Source organism: Crinia signifera, chromosome 6 (assembly GCF_055691185.1).
Source record: "Crinia signifera chromosome 6, ASM5569118v1, whole genome shotgun sequence".
NCBI classification, from domain to species: domain Eukaryota; kingdom Metazoa; phylum Chordata; class Amphibia; order Anura; family Myobatrachidae; genus Crinia; species Crinia signifera.
Genome location: NC_139222.1, coordinates 174,313,937 through 174,336,010, shown reverse-complemented (window position 1 = coordinate 174,336,010; position 22,074 = coordinate 174,313,937). Strand labels below are relative to the sequence as shown.

General features: G+C 45.4%; 1 protein-coding gene across 2 annotated transcripts in view; it reads right to left on the bottom strand.

Moving 5' to 3' along the window:
* PECAM1 (platelet and endothelial cell adhesion molecule 1) overlaps window positions 1–22,074 on the bottom strand; it is a 73,055-nt gene that overhangs the window by 2,679 nt on the left and 48,302 nt on the right. The window contains exons 10-14 of one of the 2 annotated variants that reach the window (XM_083148157.1): window positions 21,477–21,501; window positions 21,298–21,371; window positions 15,998–16,054; window positions 11,038–11,106; window positions 3,616–3,638 (exon numbers count right to left, since the gene is read on the bottom strand). In XM_083148157.1, coding sequence (XP_083004283.1) covers window positions 3,616–3,638; window positions 11,038–11,106; window positions 15,998–16,054; window positions 21,298–21,371; window positions 21,477–21,501 — 248 coding nt within the window. The remainder of the gene's footprint in view (window positions 1–3,615; window positions 3,639–11,037; window positions 11,107–15,997; window positions 16,055–21,297; window positions 21,372–21,476; window positions 21,502–22,074) is intronic. The other variant, XM_083148158.1, reaches the window with a different exon arrangement.

The following is a 22,074-nucleotide window of genomic DNA, read 5'->3' as shown; positions in this document are numbered from 1 at the left end:
CGATCCACTTTCCAGGGTGGGGCACATAAACCACTTCTGCAAATGATATGAACTTCCACACCATACTCCCATACAATAGATTTAATGAAGGGGTTGGTTGGAGGACAAAAAACAAGCAATTGGTGCAGTAATCCAAAACTGACAGAATTTTTTATGAAAAAAACAACACACTTACAAACAAATGTGAAACAAAGGCATATAAGTCCAATGTGGTAGGTACTGCTGCGCTCACATGAACGGTGATTCCTCACCCACGATGTTCCAGGGGAGGTCCAGGGGGTCTTCAGAAGTGTGAAGAAGGACCCTGTGTGGTCCGAAAACGCGTTAAGGTGTGCGGTGGTGTTGGACAGCATACCGCTGAACGGAGAACCGGGACCTTGAGCCGGCACTTGGACCCCCTGGACCTCCACTGGAACATCGTGGGTGAGGAATCACCGTTCATGTGAGCGCAGCAGTACCTACCACATTGGACTTATATGCCTTTGTTTCACATTTGTTTGTAAGTGTGTTTTTTTTTCATAAAAAATTCTGTCAGTTTTGGATTACTGCACCAATTGCTTGTTTTTTGTCCTCCAACCAACCCCTTCATTAAATCTATTGTATGGGAGTATGGTGTGGAAGTTCATATCATTTGCAGAAGTGGTTTATGTGCCCCACCCTGGAAAGTGGATCGCCCAGCAGAGTTTGCCATTGTTGGAGTGATTAAGCGATTTGTTTCTCCTACTTCTTGTGAGTGCATCTCTTTCAAAATAAAGAATTTAAGGCCGTCTAGAAATACTGCACCAAATTGCATGTCTTTTCTTTTCTTATATTCGATCGTGGGACTATCCTGGTGTGAACTGCAATTGAAGAAACTGTTTGGAACTTTGGACTACTAAAATAGAAAAGTTATGTATTAACTATTTATGAGACAGTAGAAAGCGCTGGTGGTTGTGTAGATCTTCTTATCTTGGATGTACTTTTGTTTTGGTGGCGGTTGACAACCTCACTGTCTACAACACTCCGGCTGCATATTCTTTTATTTGGCGCTTTATTGTTTGAGATATTGTTTCTTGAAGTATCCATTTCATTACCCCACTATCCAAGTGGGCATAGAGTTGATTTTTATATAGCGTGGCGAGCGCAGCGAGCCACCGAGCCCGAAGCGTGGCGAGCGGACACGGATGTTGTTTCAAAGCAACTGACGATATTGCATTCCATTTGCATGCAATTCCATCAAATACATTCTGTGTCCGCTCGCCACGTTTCGGGCTCGCCACACTATATAAGATCAACTCTATGTCCACTTGGATAGTGGGGTAATGAAATGGATAGTAAATTGCATGCAATATCGGATGTTGGTCTATGACGGCAGCGGGTCCAAGTGCTTCTCATTACTAGTACCCCTGTCTCCTCAATAGAATATAGGAATGTATATGTATTATGTACTACTTGCTGTTTTGATCTATAAAATAATCATATTAACATAGTAACATTGTTGGTGAGGTTAAAATGAGGTGTAAATGACCCGCATAAGTTTAATTGACCTGGATAAAGTTATTGCCCAAAATGGTTATCCTACTAACCTTGTGAATACACTACACTTCCTGAATTATGGATGACCACGTGTCCTAATAGGTTGCTTGTCCCAAAATGCATAACCTTACATTTATCAATATGAAACCTCATTTTCCATTTTGCTGCCCAACCCATCAGTTTATTTAAGTCACTCTGTAGAGTGCCCACATCCTGGTCAGAATTACCCTAAAGTGCCCATACATGGTTAGATGTGTGCTTGATGTGATATGTACTAGATTGCATTGCATTTAGGGCCTTATTCTGGTCCACACGCAATGCTGCAAAATTCACAGAGTTACATGTTGATCAAACTTAGCCAAACGCTCACACAGGTTCCCACTCACTTCCTCATAAATGATACGCATCAACTCAGACAGACGTATTTCTGAGCAAATTCGCCATAACTAATCTTCAGCCAACTTTATTCCAGTCATGTCTGGAAAAGTATTTCTCCCTTACTAGCCCAGCTGCGATGCCCAAACAATACAGCAATATATCAATGCTACGAAACACAAATAAACACATTCCCAATTTAATTCCTAGTCTAAAGTAAACATACTCCAAGAGAATGGGAGAGAAAAAAAATACAATCTGTAACTTTGCAATGAGCTCTCTATAAACTTAAAATGAGTTACCAAGTAAGGAAATGGGAGTGATTTCCTTCCTGCATTTAATAGACAGGTTTCTCGGATAGTTGAAGACGTGGCCTTTGAAAACATATTCAAGGAAATATCTAAACAATGACAAGCCGTCTTGGCCAAGAATTGCTAATTTCATATTGTTTATGTGTCAGATGAAGCTCTGAACCTTGCATTCTCTCTCCTTATATAAATACATTCCGAGGGGTCTCACTTTATAGGGGTGCTAAACTTAAATGTTTTATATAAATGGGTGAACTCAGAATTTATTTTTAGGGTTGGATCTTCTCATTAAAAAACTAAGAAAATACAAAAGCCCTCTGCACTCAGATAAAAAAGTCTATCCCATATATTCAGTCACTAATGGTCATTACCAAACCTCAAAAAAACAAGCGATTCTACAATGATTCTTGATTCATGTAAATGCTGTTGTTTGCCAAGCGCACTTCAAGATGCATGTCCACTTCCCACTGCTTGGAACCATCTCCAGAAGATGAGATATGTATGTCTATATTTGCAGGTGTGTGGATCCTCGTGCTAAAATGTGTTTGGGAAAACATCTACGCTCCCTGTTGAGTCAAACTTATATCTTAGATTAGTCATGAAATTAGGACAACCTGGAGACGTCTGTGTTTTAGGTGGCACTCTTGTGCATCCGATGCACTTTGATCATTAGAATAAAAGATATTCATCTTTTATTCTAATAGTCAAAGTGCATCTAGAGAATGCGTTCCCTGCCACAGTGCAACGGCAAGGTACAAATGCACTGTATAATATAGGATACGAATAGCCCAGCCTTTTCAAAACTAAATATAATGTACTTCGTGAAGTGGAATTGTTTGGAAATGGACATCAGAAATCTTGGCGTCAAGTGTTTATCAGGCTTCTGACCTATTCTATATGATGGCTAATGGCCATCACATTGCAACCATTCAATGGTGTAACCATCAATGGCTTTAATGTGCACATGCACACAAGCTTTCAAGGCTTCATGTATGTGCTTATTAGCTGAATTGCGGAGATCAGTTCCGGGTGGCTATAGCTGCACAGAAGTATCTAGCCCATCAGAAAGCTGCATCAGATGCCTAACAGCCATCAAATCCTGCAATTTGATGGGAAAAGTACTTCCATCAAATCAGGAACTTCATTGGCCGCTGACAATTGTCTTCTGATGTCTATCCCTAGAATTGGACAAATGCCCCTATGAACAGCAAAAACTTCCCTAAAGACTCAAGTCAAACCCATGCATTCGTTGAAAATTTGGGCGCAGCTGCTGAAGGCACATAGCAATCAAAGAGGATTTAAGCTGTTCCTGGGGGAATTTTGCACTTAGAAAATAAGGCTCAGTATGCTTTCTTTTACTTTATACCCCAAATTGAATGTTGTACATTAGTATCTGTTACAAATAATGTATGCTTACATTAATGTTGGCTTCAACAGCATCTGCAAAAGAAAAGAGTTATTTAAAATTATGTTTGAAATTATTTAAATTAAAAAAAAAAAGTATTTTTGTAGGATTCATTATTAAGCTCGATAACTGGAAAATTTGTCAATAACAGCCTTAATAGAATAGTGACAGCTGCACGCATTATGGAGATATATGTAAAACACAGATTGTAATTGGTTACCTGTGAAAACACCATCCACATGAAGCCACTGTATATTTCCATAGGTATAGATGGTTTAGATTATAATGTCTAGATCGACAGTCACTATTTCGACCACTAATGGTCAACAGTGACTAGGTGGATATCGAAAAGAGTCCACATACCTTAGGTCGACACTGCCAAAGGTCGACACAAGCTTATCGTCGAAATTGGCATGGTTAACAGTCAAAAGGTCTTCATGAGTTTTTTCATGATTTTTTTTGTGTCTATGTAATCGTATGTCGACATGGACACCATGGGTGACATTCTATGGGATGTGCTAAATGCGCGTTTTTTTAATCGCACCACTTCGCCCTATTTAAAATCGCAAGATTGGCCCGTTTTTCGCATATTTAATGAGATGCGAAAAACGGGCCAAATAGTGCGAATAGGTGCGAGGTGGTGCGATGTCTTTAGTCCTGAAAATGTGCGATTTTCATGTCTGAAAATCGCACGTTTGCAGGAAAGCGCAAATTAAAAAAAAAATGAGCGTGGGGTCCCCCGCCAGAGCATAACCAGCCCCGGGCTCATTGAGCCGGTGCTGGTGACATAAAATCAGGGTCCCCGACAAATAGGGGTCCCCTTGATTTAATGAAACCAGCACCAGGCTCAAGGTCCGGCGCTGGTTCCCAAAATACGGGGGACAAAATGACTAGGGGTCCCCCGTATTTTAAGAACCAGCACCAGACCCAACCAGCCAGCAGGGTAATGCCACAGCCGGGGGACACTTATTATATAAGGTCCCGTGGCCAAATCATTATCCCCGTGGCTGGTCAGCATGGGCAGGGGTCCTGGGGAAGTGGGGACCCCCCCAATGAAGGGGTCCCCCCCCTCCAGGACTTACCAGCCCATGCTGAAAGTCCGGGGCTGTCCCCGATGCCCCTGGGCGGTGGGCATCGGGCTGATGTAAAGTGTAAAAAAAAGAAGATAAACTATTGTTTTCTACTGTCGAACTATGAGTCCCAGCAAGCCTACCCCGCATGCTGGGACTTGGAGAACCACAAGTCCCAGCATGCGGGGTATTAAAGGGCCCGCTGGCACTTGTAGTTCTACAGTACAAAAAATAGTTAAATAAAACAAACTGACACCATGAAAAATAAAAGTTTAATACACACATAACACACACACTGATACTTACCTACCTTGAGCCCGTAGGTCGGTCCTTGGAACCTGGGTCCGGGCTCCAGGGCAGAAGAGTCCGGTTCCGGGGCCTTGGTCCTGGTTCCGGGGCTGGTCCTGGGGTTCCGGGGCTCCAGGGCAGAAGAGTCCGGTTCCGGGGCCTTGGTCCTGGTTCTGGGGCTCGTCCTGGGGTTCCGGGGCTCCAGGGCAGAAGAGTCCGGTTCCGGGGCCTTGGTCCTGGTTCCGGGGCTGGTCCAGGGTCCAGGATCCGAAGAAGTCCACAGGGGTACCTGAGGAAGGAAATCCTACTCACCTGGTCCCCGGCGACGACATCGGCATCCTCTCCGGCTGACGCGCTGCTCCCGGCTGCTGTGGTACCCGCTCTCGGACTGGAGAGGCGCAGAGATTTTCATCTTCCGCGCCTTTCCTCCGGATGATTCTATTGGCCGCCTAGCGGCCAATCAGGAGCCGACTTTCTCGGCTCCTGATTGGGCGCTAGGCGGCCAATGGAATCATTCTGAGAAGAGGCGCGGAAGATGAAACATCTCTGCGCCTCTTCAGTCCGAGAGCGGGTACCACAGCAGCCGGGAGCAGCGCGTCAGCCGGAGAGGATGCCGATGTCGTCGCCGGGGACCACGTGAGTAGGATTTCCTTCCTCAGGTACCCCTGTGGACTTCTTCGGATCCTGGACCCCGGACCAGCCCCGGAACCAGGACGAAGGCCCCGGAACCGGACTCTTCTGCCCTGGAGCCCCGGAACCCCAGGACCAGCCTCGGAACCAGGACCAAGGCCCCGGAACCGGACTCTTCTGCCCTGGAGCCCCGGAACCCCAGGACCAGCCCCGGAACCAGGACCAAGGCCCGGAACCGGACTCTTCTGCCCAGGAGCCCCGGAGCCCGGACCCAGGATCCAGGGACCGACCTACGGGCTCAAGGTAGGTAAGTATCAGTGTGTGTGTTATGTGTGTATTAAACTTTTATTTTTCAGGGTGTCAGTGTGTTTTATTTAACTATTTTTTGTACTGTAGAACTACAAGTGCCAGCGGGCCCTTTAATGCCCCACATGCTGGGACTTGTGGTTCTCCAAGTCCCAGCATGCGGGGTAGGCTTACTGGGACTCATAGTTCGACAGTAGAAAACAATAGTTTATCTTCTTTTTTTTTACACTTTACATCAGCCCGATGCCCACAGCCCAGGGGCATCGGGGACAGCCCCGGACTTTCAGCATGGGCTGGTAAGTCCTGGAGGGGGGGGACCCCTTCATTGGGGGGGGTCCCCACTTCCCCAGGTCCCCTGCCCATGCTGACCAGCCACGGGGATAATGCTTTGGCTGCGGGACCTTATATAATAAGTGTCCCCCGGCTGTGGCATTACCCTGCTGGCTGGTTGGGTCTGGTGCTGGTTCTTAAAATACGGGGGACCCCTAGTCATTTTGTCCCCCGTATTTTGGGAACCAGCGCCGGACCTTGAGCCTGGTGCTGGTTTCATTAAATCAAGGGGACCCCTATTTGTCGGGGACCCTGATTTTATGTCACCAGCACCGGCTCAATGAGCCCGGGGCTGGTTATGCTCTGGCGGGGGACCCCGCGCTCGTTTTTTTTTTTATTTTAACTGTTTAATTTTTTTTTTACACCAGAACCCTGCACAGAACATTGCGATCTGTGCAGGGTTCTGGCTAATTCGCCCATCAGAACCTGGTCTGATTTTTGGGCGAATTATAGACACACTTTATACAAATCGCATACCATTAAATATGCGATTTGTATACTTTTTCATGTGAAAACATCTGGATGCGATGTGCTGCGAAAAGCAGCCATCGCATTTCCAGTGTGTCCAACTTGTTGGCAAAAATCGCACTTTTTTCACATTTTCGCAGCTCATTAAATATGCGAAAATGGAAAAAAATGCGATTTCGGCCGTTTTTGCGAAAAAAATCGCAAAAGTCTATTTATCTCACCCCATAGAATGTCACCCCATATATGCTTCAGGCACGGTGCCTCACTACACTCAGCACACTATTATATTCTCACTGCCCACTTGAATAGTAAAACTCATGTGGACCTTTTTGACTGTCGACATTGTCTAACCACTGACTGTATACCATTTCCATGGAATGCGAACATATAGATATCTTCCGCTCTTGTAGACACATAGTGGAAACCATCTCACCAAAGACAGAATCGGCATTGTGGGCCATAGAAGGCAATTGCCGACTGTACATGGAATTAAAAGTGCAGATGGATTGATATTTGAAATAGGCAACTACCATGCAGTCACCAAGAACTAATGTCTTGTGGGAGTTTCGTGGGTGTGTAGGCAGACTTCTGTGCATGCTATTGCTTTGCAGATGGTTGTGGGAGGTCAGTATCATTCAGCAATGACAGGATGTAAGTCCTGTTACTAATGATGGGGGACGAGAAAAACAGTGGATGCCTCGGCCTTCCACATGAAGACAGATATGTGCCATAGATGGGCATATACTCACATTATACAGTTGTAAGAGCAGCTATTCAGAAAAGTGTCTCTGAATCAGGTTCTGCAGTACTCCTGCAGCAAAACCCTCCCTATTACCCACAAAAGCCTAACCAACCTTGAGTCCCTTACCTCTAACCATAACCTCTTCAACCCTGCCAACTAACCCTTGTGCCTAACCCTATCTTCCCAGTACTTACCGGTGGGACCCATCAGGAATATGACCATTTGGATTCTGCTTTCAGTATTAATCAAATTCCCTCCACCTAATTGTCTCTCTCCACTCCCTCTACATCATTCCAGCACTCCTGCATCCCTCCATCTTGCTCTTTCTCACCACTCATATCTCCACCATCACACTAGCAAAATGTTCCCTCCTGTGCCTTGTTAAGTTAATTGGATTGAGCCAAGAATGAGATGCAGACAGAAACAGGGAGAGATACAGACAGTACGTGTCAGAGTTTGTTTGGGTAGCAGGATAGGTTGAATAGAGCAGTAACTAGCAAGAGCGAGCCCTGGATAGGTGATATGAAACCGAAAACCAAATCAGGAAATGCTGGGCACAACCTCTAGTAGTATGTGAATCTAGGCCAAGCAATTTGGATTTTACTACTTTTTTTATGCATGCCCCCCATGGTGTAAAATAATGTCAGTATTAGAGGTTTTTAAGCCTCAAACATAATGTAATAGTTTCCAATGAATGTTCTCAATCTTGTTTGGAATAGCTCATGTTTGTTTATTGTCCAGCCCCGGTTCTGTGGTCTATCAGACCTGGAATCTAGGAACATGAAATCTGAACAGTATATTCTACAGCCAGACTTGCATGATGGTGCCCTTATCTGAGCCAAACACTTTTCCTGTTCATCTATCAGGAAGAGCGAGTGCAGTTCAAACAATGAAGTGTTTTAACTGTTCCAAAAATAACTACTAACACTCTAGTCTGTTTTGAAGGCAGGCAGGTGGAATAAATTATACTTTGTAATGTCAACATATCTCTAAACTTGGCTGTTAACTATTACGCTCTGTTCCTGATCAGTGTCAGGATTATAATCTTGTGTTATGTGAATGGCAGCTCAAACAGAAACTTTAGAAGAATCCCCTATGATAGTTTGTGACATCTCATATGGTAGTCAAGTGGGGATGAAGGAGGCGGATGCATCCACTGTTATTTGGATAATAGTGCAGAATTTACCATTATATGAGCATTGCAGGCTTTAGCCTACTTAGCAGATACATGCTGAATGTATACAAGTGAGACATGTTACAATGGACAATTAGGCTACATGGCTGCATCAGTCTCAAAAAAGTTTCTGCGACAGGCCTGAACTTCCTCTCCCAATTCTAAAGTTCCAAACTGAAAAAAATGATAATGGCAATTTCAATTAAAACAGAGTAATAGGGGACTTCCATGCGGAACACTTTAGGACACATTCTCCCAGAGAAACTAGCAAGCTGCACTGTGTTATAATATGTGTATTCCGCAGCACAGGTTATCAGCTTGTCATATCTACTGATGTCATATATATCCCATCCCACTAAACCAAGCCCAAATTACTGTACCGTCCCATCAGTACACAAATGGATCTGCCAAGTTACGGGATAAGATAAACCGATAATGCGGAAGAGAAGAAATCTAATAAGTTAGAGGCCCTTAATAAAATTATATTAAAAAAATTTTAACACTTGCACATTTTATTTTTTTTACTACATGAATAAAAGTGGATACAAAAATAATTTTGGTTTAAGGTTTCTTCAGGAAATCACAATGCTCAAACATTGTCAAGCCCAAACATTTTCGATCAAGTTCCAAGTTAACCAGCCTAAGCGGTTTAATTCTCAGTATAGATCAGTGCACCTTTAATAAGCACTGCCTGGAGCCCAGAAATAGTACAATACTTGTCATCATCAACAAAGTGCCTAACTTAAACAGTAATTGATATGGTTAACTTCTATCCTCCAGTGGTTCTCAGTTGGAGGTGCATTTAAAAATCAGTAAAATCCTGCATGCGTTCTTAAAGTATTTTAACCCTTTGCCTACTTCTTGATTACTCATATTTTAGGGAAAATTGATTATAACAATGTTGTATGGTCTTACTGAATCTGGTCATTTGTGCAATATACAGTTTATGTACTGAAAAAGGGTCCATTTTTATTCCATGGAAACAAAAACTAAATAAAATCATTATATATATGATCAGAGCAAATTAAACAGGATTAATTAGGTTTTCCTACTGGAGCAGGCTCTGCCATGTGTTTCTTTGACTCCATCTATTATTGAGCGTTGCATTAGCCTTGCCTATCACTAATGTATTGTAGTTGGGTACAGCAGTGCACTAATCCCACCCACTTTTGTGCTTCGATCGCATGCAGTTGGTTTTGCCTTGCCCATGTCAGTACACTTCAAGATTTTTTTTCAAGGGTCACTTTACATTTTCAATCTGTTCATGGTTTTGACTAACACACGCTAATTTACCACTCAAATAAAAGCAAAGAAGCGAAATCTATAATGCAGTCTGAAAATTCCAGCCATGCTGTTAGTCATCTCCTGCATAAACAGATTCTCGGGTGCTGCATGCCTTCATTGTATGATAACCGGCTGCTGGAGTTCATGGAAGAAGAAACAGACAGGTCTAGTAACAGATTATTACTCTATCAAGCAGCAACTCTTTAACACACCTAGAGATCCATGAATAAACAGGCATCAGCAGGGACAGTGAGAATATGACAGGTTTGCAGCACAGGGTTAACCTGTATGCCTCTAGCCTGCAGCAGTCTGTATGTGGGCACTGCTGCAATATTGGGAATAGGGTGGCCAATTCAGGGATCGCGATAGGCAAGATCCTGGGATTTGGCCCCAAAATTGCCACAATTTCAATCCTGGGACTGGAATTTCTAATCCCAGGATTTTGGGATTACGCCGCGCAGCGTCTGAGCACCCGCTCAGATGCTGCCCGGCTTCTCCCATCCCTGGCTGTGCGGCTCTGCGCAGCGTGACGTGGTAGGAGGTCACGCTGCAAAGGCCGCATAGCCACACTGCTCCCCTTGGCTGCACTGTCTGCCTTGATTCCGGACACACTGTCCGCCCGCCTTGCTCTTGTCCGCAACACCCATTCCCGTCTGCACCCCCAGCTTGCACCCGCCCATGTAAGTAAATATGCAGGGCGGCCGGGCATTTTTTTTTTTTATTAGGGAACCAGGCATTTCTCAATTCCGAATCCTGCAATTGAAAAAAATGTCCTCAGATTGGTTTCCCTAGTTGAGAATAGTATGAAAGAGCACAACCAGGTGGATTAAATGCTGCGGTTACAAGATAGCGGCAATAGTTATTCTGTAAAGGATACCAAAACATCTTGGGGGAAATTTACTAAGATGTGTATACTGCTTCACATGTGATGTTGCTATGGGCAACCAATCAGATCCTGTCTACTATAGGGGGTGCTAAATAAATAAGTAGATTCTGATTGGTTGCCCATAGCAATATCACATGTGAAGTAGAATACACATCTTGGTAAATTTCCCCCCTTATGTTAAGGAAATGAAAGTTTGATGATCTGTAAACTGAAATCAGTTTGAACATGATGAATACAAAGCACAACCAATAAGTACCTTCATGGGAATGTGGGGCGGGATCATCCACTTCTGTGTACTCTTCATCATGGTTTTGCTCATTGTTTCCTGCAGAGGGAAAAAAAAAATAGAATGTATACATAATCCCCATGCACCTGCACTTGTGGGGGCATTTATGTATTTGGCACTGTGGGGGCATTTCTGTATTTGGCACTGTGGGGGCATTTCTGTATTTGGTACTGTGGGGGGCATTTCTGTATTTGGCACTGTGGGGGCATTTCTGTATTTGGCACTGTGGGGGCATTTATGTATTTGGCAATGTGGGAGGCATTTATTTACCTGCAATGTGGGAGGCATTTATTTACCTGCACTGTGGGGGCATTTATGTATTTGGTACTCTGCTGCTGTAATGTGTAAAAACGGTAACTCTGCTTCCGTAATTTGAATATTGGAGACAGCTGTGCTGCGTAATATAAATTGGTATTATTTTGTGGCCATGCCCCTTCCCCATGAAGCCACTCCCCAATATTTTTGGCTTGAGCACCCACCAGCAAAAATATAAATCGTCACCTATGTTTGTGGGTAAAATGGGTATTTCGTCAGAAAATAGGGGTAATGTTTGATGTTGTATTTTCTTATATACCATTTAATAACACCACAGCACACTGTTTGGTGACCCATTGTACAATATTTGGTGCCCTCTTACAAATATGTCCTCTTGACAGCTCTCTTTACAATATTTTATATTTTGAAATGGGATGCAGTTAAAATCCTGACGGTCAAAATACCGACAACCATTGACCGACGGTCAAAATCCCGACAAAGGTCGAAATACCAACATTTAAAATCCTGACAGGGTCAAAATACCGACATATATAGACAGGTGAAAAAGTCTTCATGACTTTCGGTCAACAGGTCGCGAGGTCGACATGGGTTTTTTCACTGTTTTTTGACCCGACATGTGTCGACAGGCTGTATTTCATGCACTACCATCCAGAGAGGCACCGTGCCCGAAGCATAGTGAGCGAAGTGAGCAATGCGAGAGGCTGCGGTTGACTTCCAACTGTGTCCATGTTGACTGTCGACCTCGTGGCCTGTCGATCGAAAGTCATGTTGACTTTTTCACCTTTCTACATTCTATGTCGGTATTTTGACCTTGTCGGTATTTTGACCTTGTCAGGATTTAAAATGTCGGTATTTTGACCTTGTCGGGATTTTAAGTGTTGGTATTTTGACCATGTCGGGATTTCTTTCCTTTGAAATATAACGTGCCCATTACACATAATGCCACACGCAGTAATGCCCATCACACATAATATTACATGCCGTAATGCCCATTACACATATTACACACCGTAATGCCTATTACCAGTGTTGCAAGAGAGGCGGTACGGGGTGGTACGGCGTACCACTAAAACATAGGGTGCCGGTACCCATAAGAAATTACCCCCCAGGAACATTGTGCGCATGCGCGCATATGTAAGTGGCGGGGGGCGTGGCCTGTACAGGTCCACTGCCCCCCGCCACAGCAGATTTCCTATGGCGGGGAGGGGCGGGGAGCGCATCTCACGTCTCTCCTTCCTCTCCCTCCCCTTCCTCAGCAGCAGCAGCGGCGCGGAGGTGGCGGCGCGGAGATGGCGGCGGGGGGTTGCAGCGGCTTGAGCGGGAGAGAGTGAGACCAGGCTGCAGCAACCAACGGTGAGTTGTGCTGTTCTGCAGCTGGCACTGTGGGGGGCACTGTGGGGGCATATCTGGCACTGGGGGCATATGTGTGGCACTGTGGTGGGCATATCTGGCACTGTGGGGGGCATACCTTGCACAGTGGGGGCATATCTGGCACTGTGTGGGCATACCTAGCACTGTGGGGGCATATCTGGCACTGGGGGCATATCTGGCACTGTGGGGGGCATATCTGGCATTGTGGGGGCATATCTGGCACTATGTGGGCATATGTGTGGCCCTGTGGTGGGCATATCTGGCACTGTGGGGGGCATTCTGGCACTGTGGGCATATGTGTGGCACTGTGGGGGCATATCTGTCACTGTGGGGGCATACCTAGCACCGTGGGGGCATATCTGGCACTGTGGGGGCATATATGGTTCTGTCTGGCACTGTGGGGGCATATGGCTGGCACTGGGGGCATATATGTGGGCATATCTGACACTGGGGGCATATCTGTCACTGTGGGGGCATATATGGTTCTGTCTGGCACTGTGGGGGCATATGGCTGGCACTGGGGGCATATGTGTGGGCATATCTGACACTGGGGGCATATCTGGCACTGTGGGGGGAATATCTGGCATTGTGGGGGCATACCTAGCACTGTGGTGGCATATCTGGCACTGGGGGCATATGTGTTGCACTGTGGGGCATATCATATCTGGCACAGGGGGCATATGTGTTGTACTGTTGGGCATATAATATCTGGCACTGGGGGCATATGTGTTGCACTGTGGGACATATGATATCTGGCACGGGGCATATGTGTGGCACTGTGGGGGCATATGATATATGGCACTGGGGGCATATGTGTTGCACTGTGGGGCATATGACATCTGGCACTGTGGGGGCATATTTGGCACTGTGGGGGTATATTAGTAATGGGCATCAGTTGTGCGGTGCAATGAGCATTATGGTGTGGGGCATAATGTGTAACGGGCATTATGGCATGGGTCATATGTATTGGGTGTGTGACGCATTACTGTGTAAATTTTGGCCGTGTGCCTTCGGCGTGCAATATTCTAGCCACTCCCCCTAGTGTCATGACCACACCCCTGACCACGCACATTTTTCGGCACGCACCTACGGCGCGCGGCACAGTACCACTAAGACGTTTTTCCTACTTGCACCACTGCCTATTACACATAATATTACACACCGTAACACCTATTACACATAATGCCACACAACGTAATGCCTATTACAACTAATATCACACAACGTAATGCCCATTACGCATAATATCACACGCCATAATGCCACACACCGTAATGCCCATTACACATAATATTACACACTGTAATGCCTATTACACTTAATATCACATGCCGTAATTACAAATGATACCACACACCATAATGCCCATTACACATTTTTATTTGGGTAAAAGGTGTCACACACACATACACACACATAAGGGTAAGAGGGGATCAGGCACCAGGTAAATTGGGGTAGAAAGGATCACAGACACAGAGGAAGGGGTTAACAGGGGACAAGGTGTCACACAGGGGGGTCAAACACCAGGGATGAGGGGGGGGGGGGGTCACACACACGGAAAGCAGTGTACAGAAGGTCACACATACAAAAGAAGGGGGTCACACACACAGAAGAGTTGATGGGTACAACCAGGGCTATTTTTCAGCAGGCTCCAGCAGGAACTGTGGCCCTTATTCTAGTTCACTCTTTCTGACAAAATATTTCTTAGATGGACAAAACCATGTGCACTGCAGGTGAGGCAGGTGTTACTTGTGCAGAGATAATTAGATTTGGGTGGGGTTTTACATCTGCCTCAACTGAAGTGCACATGGTTTTGTCCATCTAAGAAATATTTTGTCAGAAAGAGTGAATATAGGGCTTCAGTTCCTGCTGGAGCATGCTGAAAAATAGCCCTAGGTACAGCGATCCCTTGGCACGCAGCAATCTGTGGGGGGAGCTGCAAGGTGTCAAGGTGGCCAGTGGATCCAGGGACAGGGCAAAAGGGAGGCCTGCTGCAAGAGGAATCCAGGCTGTGCACCCAGAGAGGCTCTGGCTTAAGGAAGGTACATGTGAGCCTTGCACAGGAGGATTTGGAGGAACAGATTTGCGCTGCTGCGGGGGGAGGGAGGTGTAGCTTCCCCCATGGTGCCGCTGAGGAGACAGGGCAGGTCCCGCTACAGCCACGTATCGCTGGGCGTGCTGCGCTCATCTCACAGACACTAGAGGTCAAGCCAACCTCTAGTGTCTGTCAAGGCAGCCGCCACGGACAGAGACTGTGTTGCTAACTCCCCGCTGCTACCGCTGCTTGTGTAGGAGGGGGCTGGATTAGGTGGAGCCAGTCATTAGGGGGTGCCTGTGCGCACGCCTATGCCGGCACCCCCTTGGATTCGCCCCCAGGTGCTGCCGCCCCTAGGTATAGGCTGCCGTCCTAGGCAATTGCCTAGTATGTGTATGCCTAGGACCGGCTCTGATCCCACCCCAAGGTGTGCTACATAGTAAATGTATGGTACTTTATAACACACACTGTTAGAATTAGGGAGACTATAAATTTTTCTTATATATTTTTTCTTTAATAATACTTACTAGTAGTAGTAGTACGTTTATTTATACTAATACTCTTATACACTAATACTCATTAATTAATTAATTCATATATGTTCACTATACTAAAATAGTGCAAACATGAAATCGGTTATAATGCGGGGAGCATAGACTCACCCTGCCTGTCATACCGGAAGAGCAGGGAAGGTATCTCTCTAGCTCAGCACCCTCCTGCAAATCTTACCCTGCTTTATAGCATCATGCCAGCCCTGAGCACAATCCAAATACTGTATATACTGTACTGGTACATAAAGGTTCATCTTAATTTCCAATGCCATCTGTGAATAGATGGCAACAGAACGGATGGCAACAATACAGATCAACAAGTTTGGCAAGTTTAACTATGCACAAAATCACAGCCAAATCCGTGCTTAATAGGAGCTCTAAAAATAAGGCACAGCTCATCGCCTCACCCTCAAGGGAACTTTGCAAACATTAATAAGGTTCATTATCCCACAAGGAGCATCAAGCACCTGTTTTATTAAATATGTGGTTGAAAACCACCATATCTCATAATCTGAGACGATGAATGAAATGACAGTTTTACACCCAGAAACATTTAGCACAAACCTGGAAATAGTTAATAACAGATCCAAACACAAAAATGATAGATGCCGTGGGAGAGCCCTAGTCCACAGATAGAGGAGAACAAACCCTCATCCCATTTCCTGGCTTACTCATTAGAAGAAATGTCCATTCATACCTATATTTTCCTCTGCTGTTTTCAGAATATGAAGCTCGTCTTCGTTTTGAATGCTGCCTGTAACGAAGCAGTAAAATAAGATGGAACCTTGTTCCAAATAAAGCTGATTTACAGATTTATTGATTTATGATATTGTTTAGGCAAATTCGGTTATTTGTGTCATTCAACAAATATGCTAGGGGGAATATTATTGTTATATCCAATATACAGAACTAAACTTTGATTTTATTGTAGACAAAAATAAAATTATACAGATCTGATCAACCTTATGCATTAAATGTACATACATAGGTCCGTTCGCAAGGCCACATTTTTGCGCATGTGCATGCACTGGTTGTGTGCACCCAGCCTTGCAAACGGAGGGGAGGGGGGCATTAGCATATGGGAACGCCCAGTGTTCCATGGGTGTTCCCATGCTGTGGCCGTGACGGACATGTGAGGGCATCACCGGATGTCAGCTGCCCATCCACTTCCCCTAAGCGTACACACATGTGTAAGGTTGCTCACAGCAACCTTATGTATGTGTGCACCTTCCACATCTTTCGATGGTTGGCAATTTCCAGTCCTCTGCGACAGACAGCATGTGCATAATCACGGGTGTTGCAGTGATCCGATGCTGCGTTCTAGGACACAGATCAGATCGCTACTGCAGCAGGAGATGCCTCTTGTTGCATAACAATTCCAAGTAAGCACAAGAAATAGCCACTCCATTCAAATCTGAAATCCGGCTCATAGTGTGGCTGATTATGAGTAGGCAGCAAATAAAAAAATATTAACTTTATCTGGAAGAAACCATGTTGCCATGCAAGGGGTATAAATACGTTGTTGTTTTTGCATGCAGGGTAACTACTGTCTGGTTTTGCATGTAACCAGGGCCAGTGCAAAATGTTAGCTTACCACCTCTCAAATAGTCTCAACTGACTGTATATAAGGAGGAGAAAGGAGTGGGCAATGATTACTGCTGCTTCTGGTTGCTCTGCATCAGACATATCAGCCAGACAGCTGCTTATAAATGTAGGGGAAGCAGCTATGGCTTGTAAGAACGGTCTCTGTCACCAGGATGTATCTTACCCTAGCTGGATGCAGGGGGTGCGGCCCGCACCTGGGTGTTACCCTCAAAAGGGGTTATACCAAAGTGCCACCACTGAAGACAACCCATTTGCTAGGGGGTGGCCGGCAGCTCTAGAGATGTCGGACATGCCCCTAGAGTAAAGAAAGTGGGGTCCCATGAAGATGTACCCCCTTCAATTAGTCGCCACCCCTTTTTTGTGGCCGAAGGTGGTACCTATAAAGAGTGTGCACCGGGTGTCGCCACACCCCATGATGCCTCTGGTCTCTTAAAGCAGCCTCAGTGCTGCCCCTTCAGATCCCAGTGCCCTGGCAGCTGTCTGAAGCTTAATAATGGTAGCACCGGCCCTACATGTAGCCCACAAATGCTGGACAGCTTATTATACAGCAATCCATATTTGAGCTAGGACACGTCTCTCTGAAATACTAAACCTCTTCACATTTTACATCTGTCCCACCTGCAGTGCAGCATGGCTTTGGCCAGGTGCACGGTTGCTTGCTCTCTTATTTATTGTACTTTGCTCCCAACTCAGACGGCCAGATGCATCAAGCTTCAAAAAGTGATAGAGCGGAGGGTATACGGTCGTTGGGTTGACACACATAAGTTTGACATACATTGGGTCAACCACTGAAGGTCGACATGGCTTAGGTCAACACCTCAAATAGGTCAACATGCCTAAGGTCGACACAAACATTAGGTTGACAATGGCTAGGATAACAGTCAAATGGTTGACATGGGTATTTCACTTTTATTTTGAGCTGACATGTGCCAACAAAAGCTAGGGCATGAAGCGAGAATAGAATAGTGTTCCGAGTGCTGCGAGGCACCGTACCCGAAGCATGGCGAGCACATCGGTGCACCAATACGGTGTCCATGTCGACATTCGAGACAAAAGAAATGAATAAAACCAATGTGACCTTTTTAACTGTCTACCTAGCTTGTGTCAACCTTCCATCCATGTCGACCTATTTGAGGTGTGGATCTAAACCTGGGGTAGCCAACCCTAGTCCTCGAGAGCTACCAACAGTGCATGTTTTGCAGGTCTCCTCACAGAATCACAAGTGAGCTAATTACCTCCATCTGTGTATCTTTTAAAATGTGTCAGTGATTAATGAGTGCAGCTGTGCAGCAGATAGGTTGTCTGGAAAATGTGAACTGTTTGTAGCTCTCGAGGGCTAGGGTTGGCGACCACTGATCTAAACAATGCCGACCTTCAGTGGTGGACGCAAAGTATGTCAACCTAATATTGGTCAACCCAATTACCCATACCGAGTGGAGAGTGATAAAAAAAACCCCACCCACTCAGCTCTGAACTGGCATGTCACAGCTGGGTTTGAAAAAATGAAACCTAGGAGCTGGTTGACTGGTTATGCAGCAGTTTCCACTAAATCCCTTTTTGAAGCTTGGTGCTTCTGGCCCCATATCATACTCTGTATATTAAAATGGTGCATAGTAAAAAGATGGCATTTTAGATGACTATATGGGGGAAATTTACTAATATGGATTTGTAGAAAAAAAGGGTATTCGTAGGGAGAAATACACCTTTTTTTCTGGATTTTCTATCCCCAAAATACAACAATTCGTAGTCCTAGGGATGGAACAATTGCTTTTGTCCACGAAAATACAGCAGAAAAATAGAACACCATTTTCCCGTTGTATTCTCGTTTTAGCCTGCACAGATCAGTCAGATCCGTGCAGGCTGCGGTGTAAAAATAAATAAAATAAATAAATAAAAAAACGGCGTGGGGTCCCCCCCACAGCCGAAACCAGCACCAGGCTCACAGAGCCTGGAGCCGGTAATTAAATATCAGGGAACCCGACAAATAGGGGTTCCCTGATTTTTAACAACCAGCCACAGGCTCCTGCTCTGGGGCTGGTTCCCAAAATACGGGGGACAAAATGAGTAGGGGTCCCCCGTATTTTAAGAACCAGCCCCAGGCAAAACCAGCCAGCAGGGTAATGCCACAGCCGGGGGGAGACTTTTTATACAAGTCCCCCCGGCCAAAGCATTCATCCCTACCGACCAGTCAGCCTGGCCAGGGGCCCTGGGGGAGTGGGGACCCCCCCCAATAAAGGCGTCCCCCCCCTCCAGGACTTACCTGACCAGGCTGAAGCCTGGTGCTGTCCCCGATGCCCCTGGGCGGTGGGCATCGGGCTGATTCAAGTGTAAAAAAAAAGATTAAACTATTGTTTTTTACTGTGGCACTACAAGTGCCAGCAAGCTGGGACTTGGAGAACCACAAGTCCCAGCCTGCTGGGCATTAAAGGGCCCGCTGGCACTTGTAGTTCCACAGTTAAAAAAATAGTACACAAAACACACTGACACAAATTTTAAATAAAAGTTTAATACACACATCACACACACACACATACTGATACTTACCTATCTTGATCCCGTCGGTAGGTCGCTGGCTCCGGTGTCGGCGGCTCCGGGGTCGGCGTCCTGTCTGAAGAAAATCCATGGTGTACCTGCGGAAGGAAATCCTACTCACCAGGTCCTCCATGGATGGTCTTGTGTCTTCTGTCTTCCTTTCCAGGGCTTATTTCATTATCTTCTTTCTTCTTTCTTCTTCTTTACGCTGCCGGGACTTTCAGAGCTTCAGAGATGTTTCCTCCTCGACGTCTGGACTAAGAATGAATTCTAGCCAATCAGGAGCCGACTTTACTGGCTCCTGATTGGCCGCTAGGCGGCTCCTGATTGGCTAGAATTCATTCTTAGTCCAGACGTCGAGGAGGAAACATCTCTGAAGCTCTGAAAGTCCCGGCAGCGTAAAGAAGAAGAAAGAAGAAAGAAGATAAAGAAATAAGCCCTGGAAAAGAAGACAGAAGACACAAGACCATCCATGGAGAAATTTAAATTTGTGTCAGTGTGTTTTGTGTACTATTTTTTTAACTGTGGAACTACAAGTGCCAGCGGGCCTTTTAATGCCCAGCAGGCTGGGACTTGTGGTTCTCCAAGTCCCAGCTTGCTAGGAGGCTTGCTGGCACTTGTAGTGCCACAGTAAAAAACAATAGTTTAATCTTTTTTTTTACACTTGAATCAGCCCGATGCCCACCGCCCAGGGGCATCGGGGACAGCACCAGGCTTCAGCCTGGTCAGGTAAGTCCTGGAGGGGGGGGACCTTTATTGGGGGGGGGTCCCCACTCCCCCAGGGCCCCTGGCCAGGCTGACTGGTCGGTAGGGATGAATGCTTTGGCCGGGGGGACTTGTATAAAAAGTCTCCCCCCGGCTGTGGCATTACCCTGCTGGCTGGTTTTGCCTGGGGCTGGTTCTTAAAATACGGGGGACCCCTACTCATTTTGTCCCCCGTATTTTGGGAACCAGCCCCAGAGCAGGAGCCTGAGGCTGGTTGTTAAAAATCAGGGAACCCCTATTTGTTGGGTTCCCTGATTTTTAATTACCGGCTCCAGGCTCTGTCAGCCTGGTGCTGGTTTCGGCTGTGGGGGGGACCCCACGCCGTTTTTTTTATATTTATTTATTTTTCTATTTTTTTTTACACTCTGCAGCCTGCACGGATCTGACTGATCCGTGCAGACTGCTACAAATAATTCGTATTAGCGGCCGTATATATGGCCACTAATACAAATTAATACGACATCGGAGGGTTACAAAGCAGTCGTATATGACTGCTTTGTAAATGACCCTCCGGAACACGACTTTGCATACGACTGAAACAGTCGTATGCAGTCGTAGGGAAAATACTAATACGAAAAACTAGGTTTTTCATATTAGTAAATTTCCCCCTATATCACAGGCTATTATTATTCCTATATCTGCTGTATATCATGGGGGGAAATGTAATAGGATGAGAGATTCAGAAAGTGAGAGAGTTGGTAAGAAATCTCCAGTTTTTAAAGCTGCAATCATTTACACTGCAAAACCAGTTTCAATTTGCAGTGTAAATGATTGCCGCTTTAAAATTTTTTGGAGATTTGTTCCCAAATCTCTCACTTTCTGAATCTCTCATCCTATTAAATATATATTTTACAACTGAGCAGACAGAGCATTACTGATTGCTTGGCAGACATGGCATATTTGGAATGGGTGACTCATATACAGGGGCAGGACTAGTGATGTCACAGGAGGTCAAATGACATGCATCAGCTGGGAGATGTCTATACTTTCAGACTATATACCGAACCATGTATTTTGGAACCATGTATTTTGTCTTAAATGGTACATGTCTGAATATTTTATATTTGAGGATTAATAGTCCTTTAAATGTCTCACCGACATATAGGTTAGCAGTTTTCATTTCCACTGCAGTTTTTTCATTGCTTGAATTAACAGCTTTTGTTGATGTTCTGGGAAAACAGAGAGAGATAAAAATACCTATTTAATGGAAACATCATTAACATGTGAACTTTTGTCCCAGTGCCCCATATTAAACTAAAATGTTGCTGACATACCTATTATCAATGGATATATCTTTGCCTGTGAATAAAATGGAAAAAATAATAAATTACATTATCTTTCCAGAATATAAAGAGACCTTTTTTTAACAAATTGCTATAACCTGCAGCATCCAATCAAATGTTAACTTTGTTCAAATTCATTCAGGTTAGATAAAAACAATATCTGCCACATTCCCACTATTTGCATAAAGATACAAATGCTGAAAATGTACCCGCCTTTTATTTCCAAACATCAGTTGTTAAACTGATTTCATTGCCCAGTCTACTTTACTGATACTCTGTTACAGCGCAGTTTTGACCTGGGCTATTGCCGTGTTGGGGCTTGTTGTAAAAGGCTCCCCAGTTTAAGGGGCAGTGTGAATGGGTAATCCGGGTCACCCTACCTTGGTCCTGTTCACAGTACGGAGAGGTGCTGACAACAGTGGCAGATTAAGCTCGGGGCGACAGGGGCGGTCGCCCCGGGGCCCCCACACATTTGGAGCCCCCACACCAGCACTGCTGCCAGTATGGGGCTCCTGTCGCTCCGTGCTTGGGGAGCGCAGGTGGGCAGGGGGTCTCTGCAGTGGTCTGGGGCTGGGCAGTCAGTGCCGGT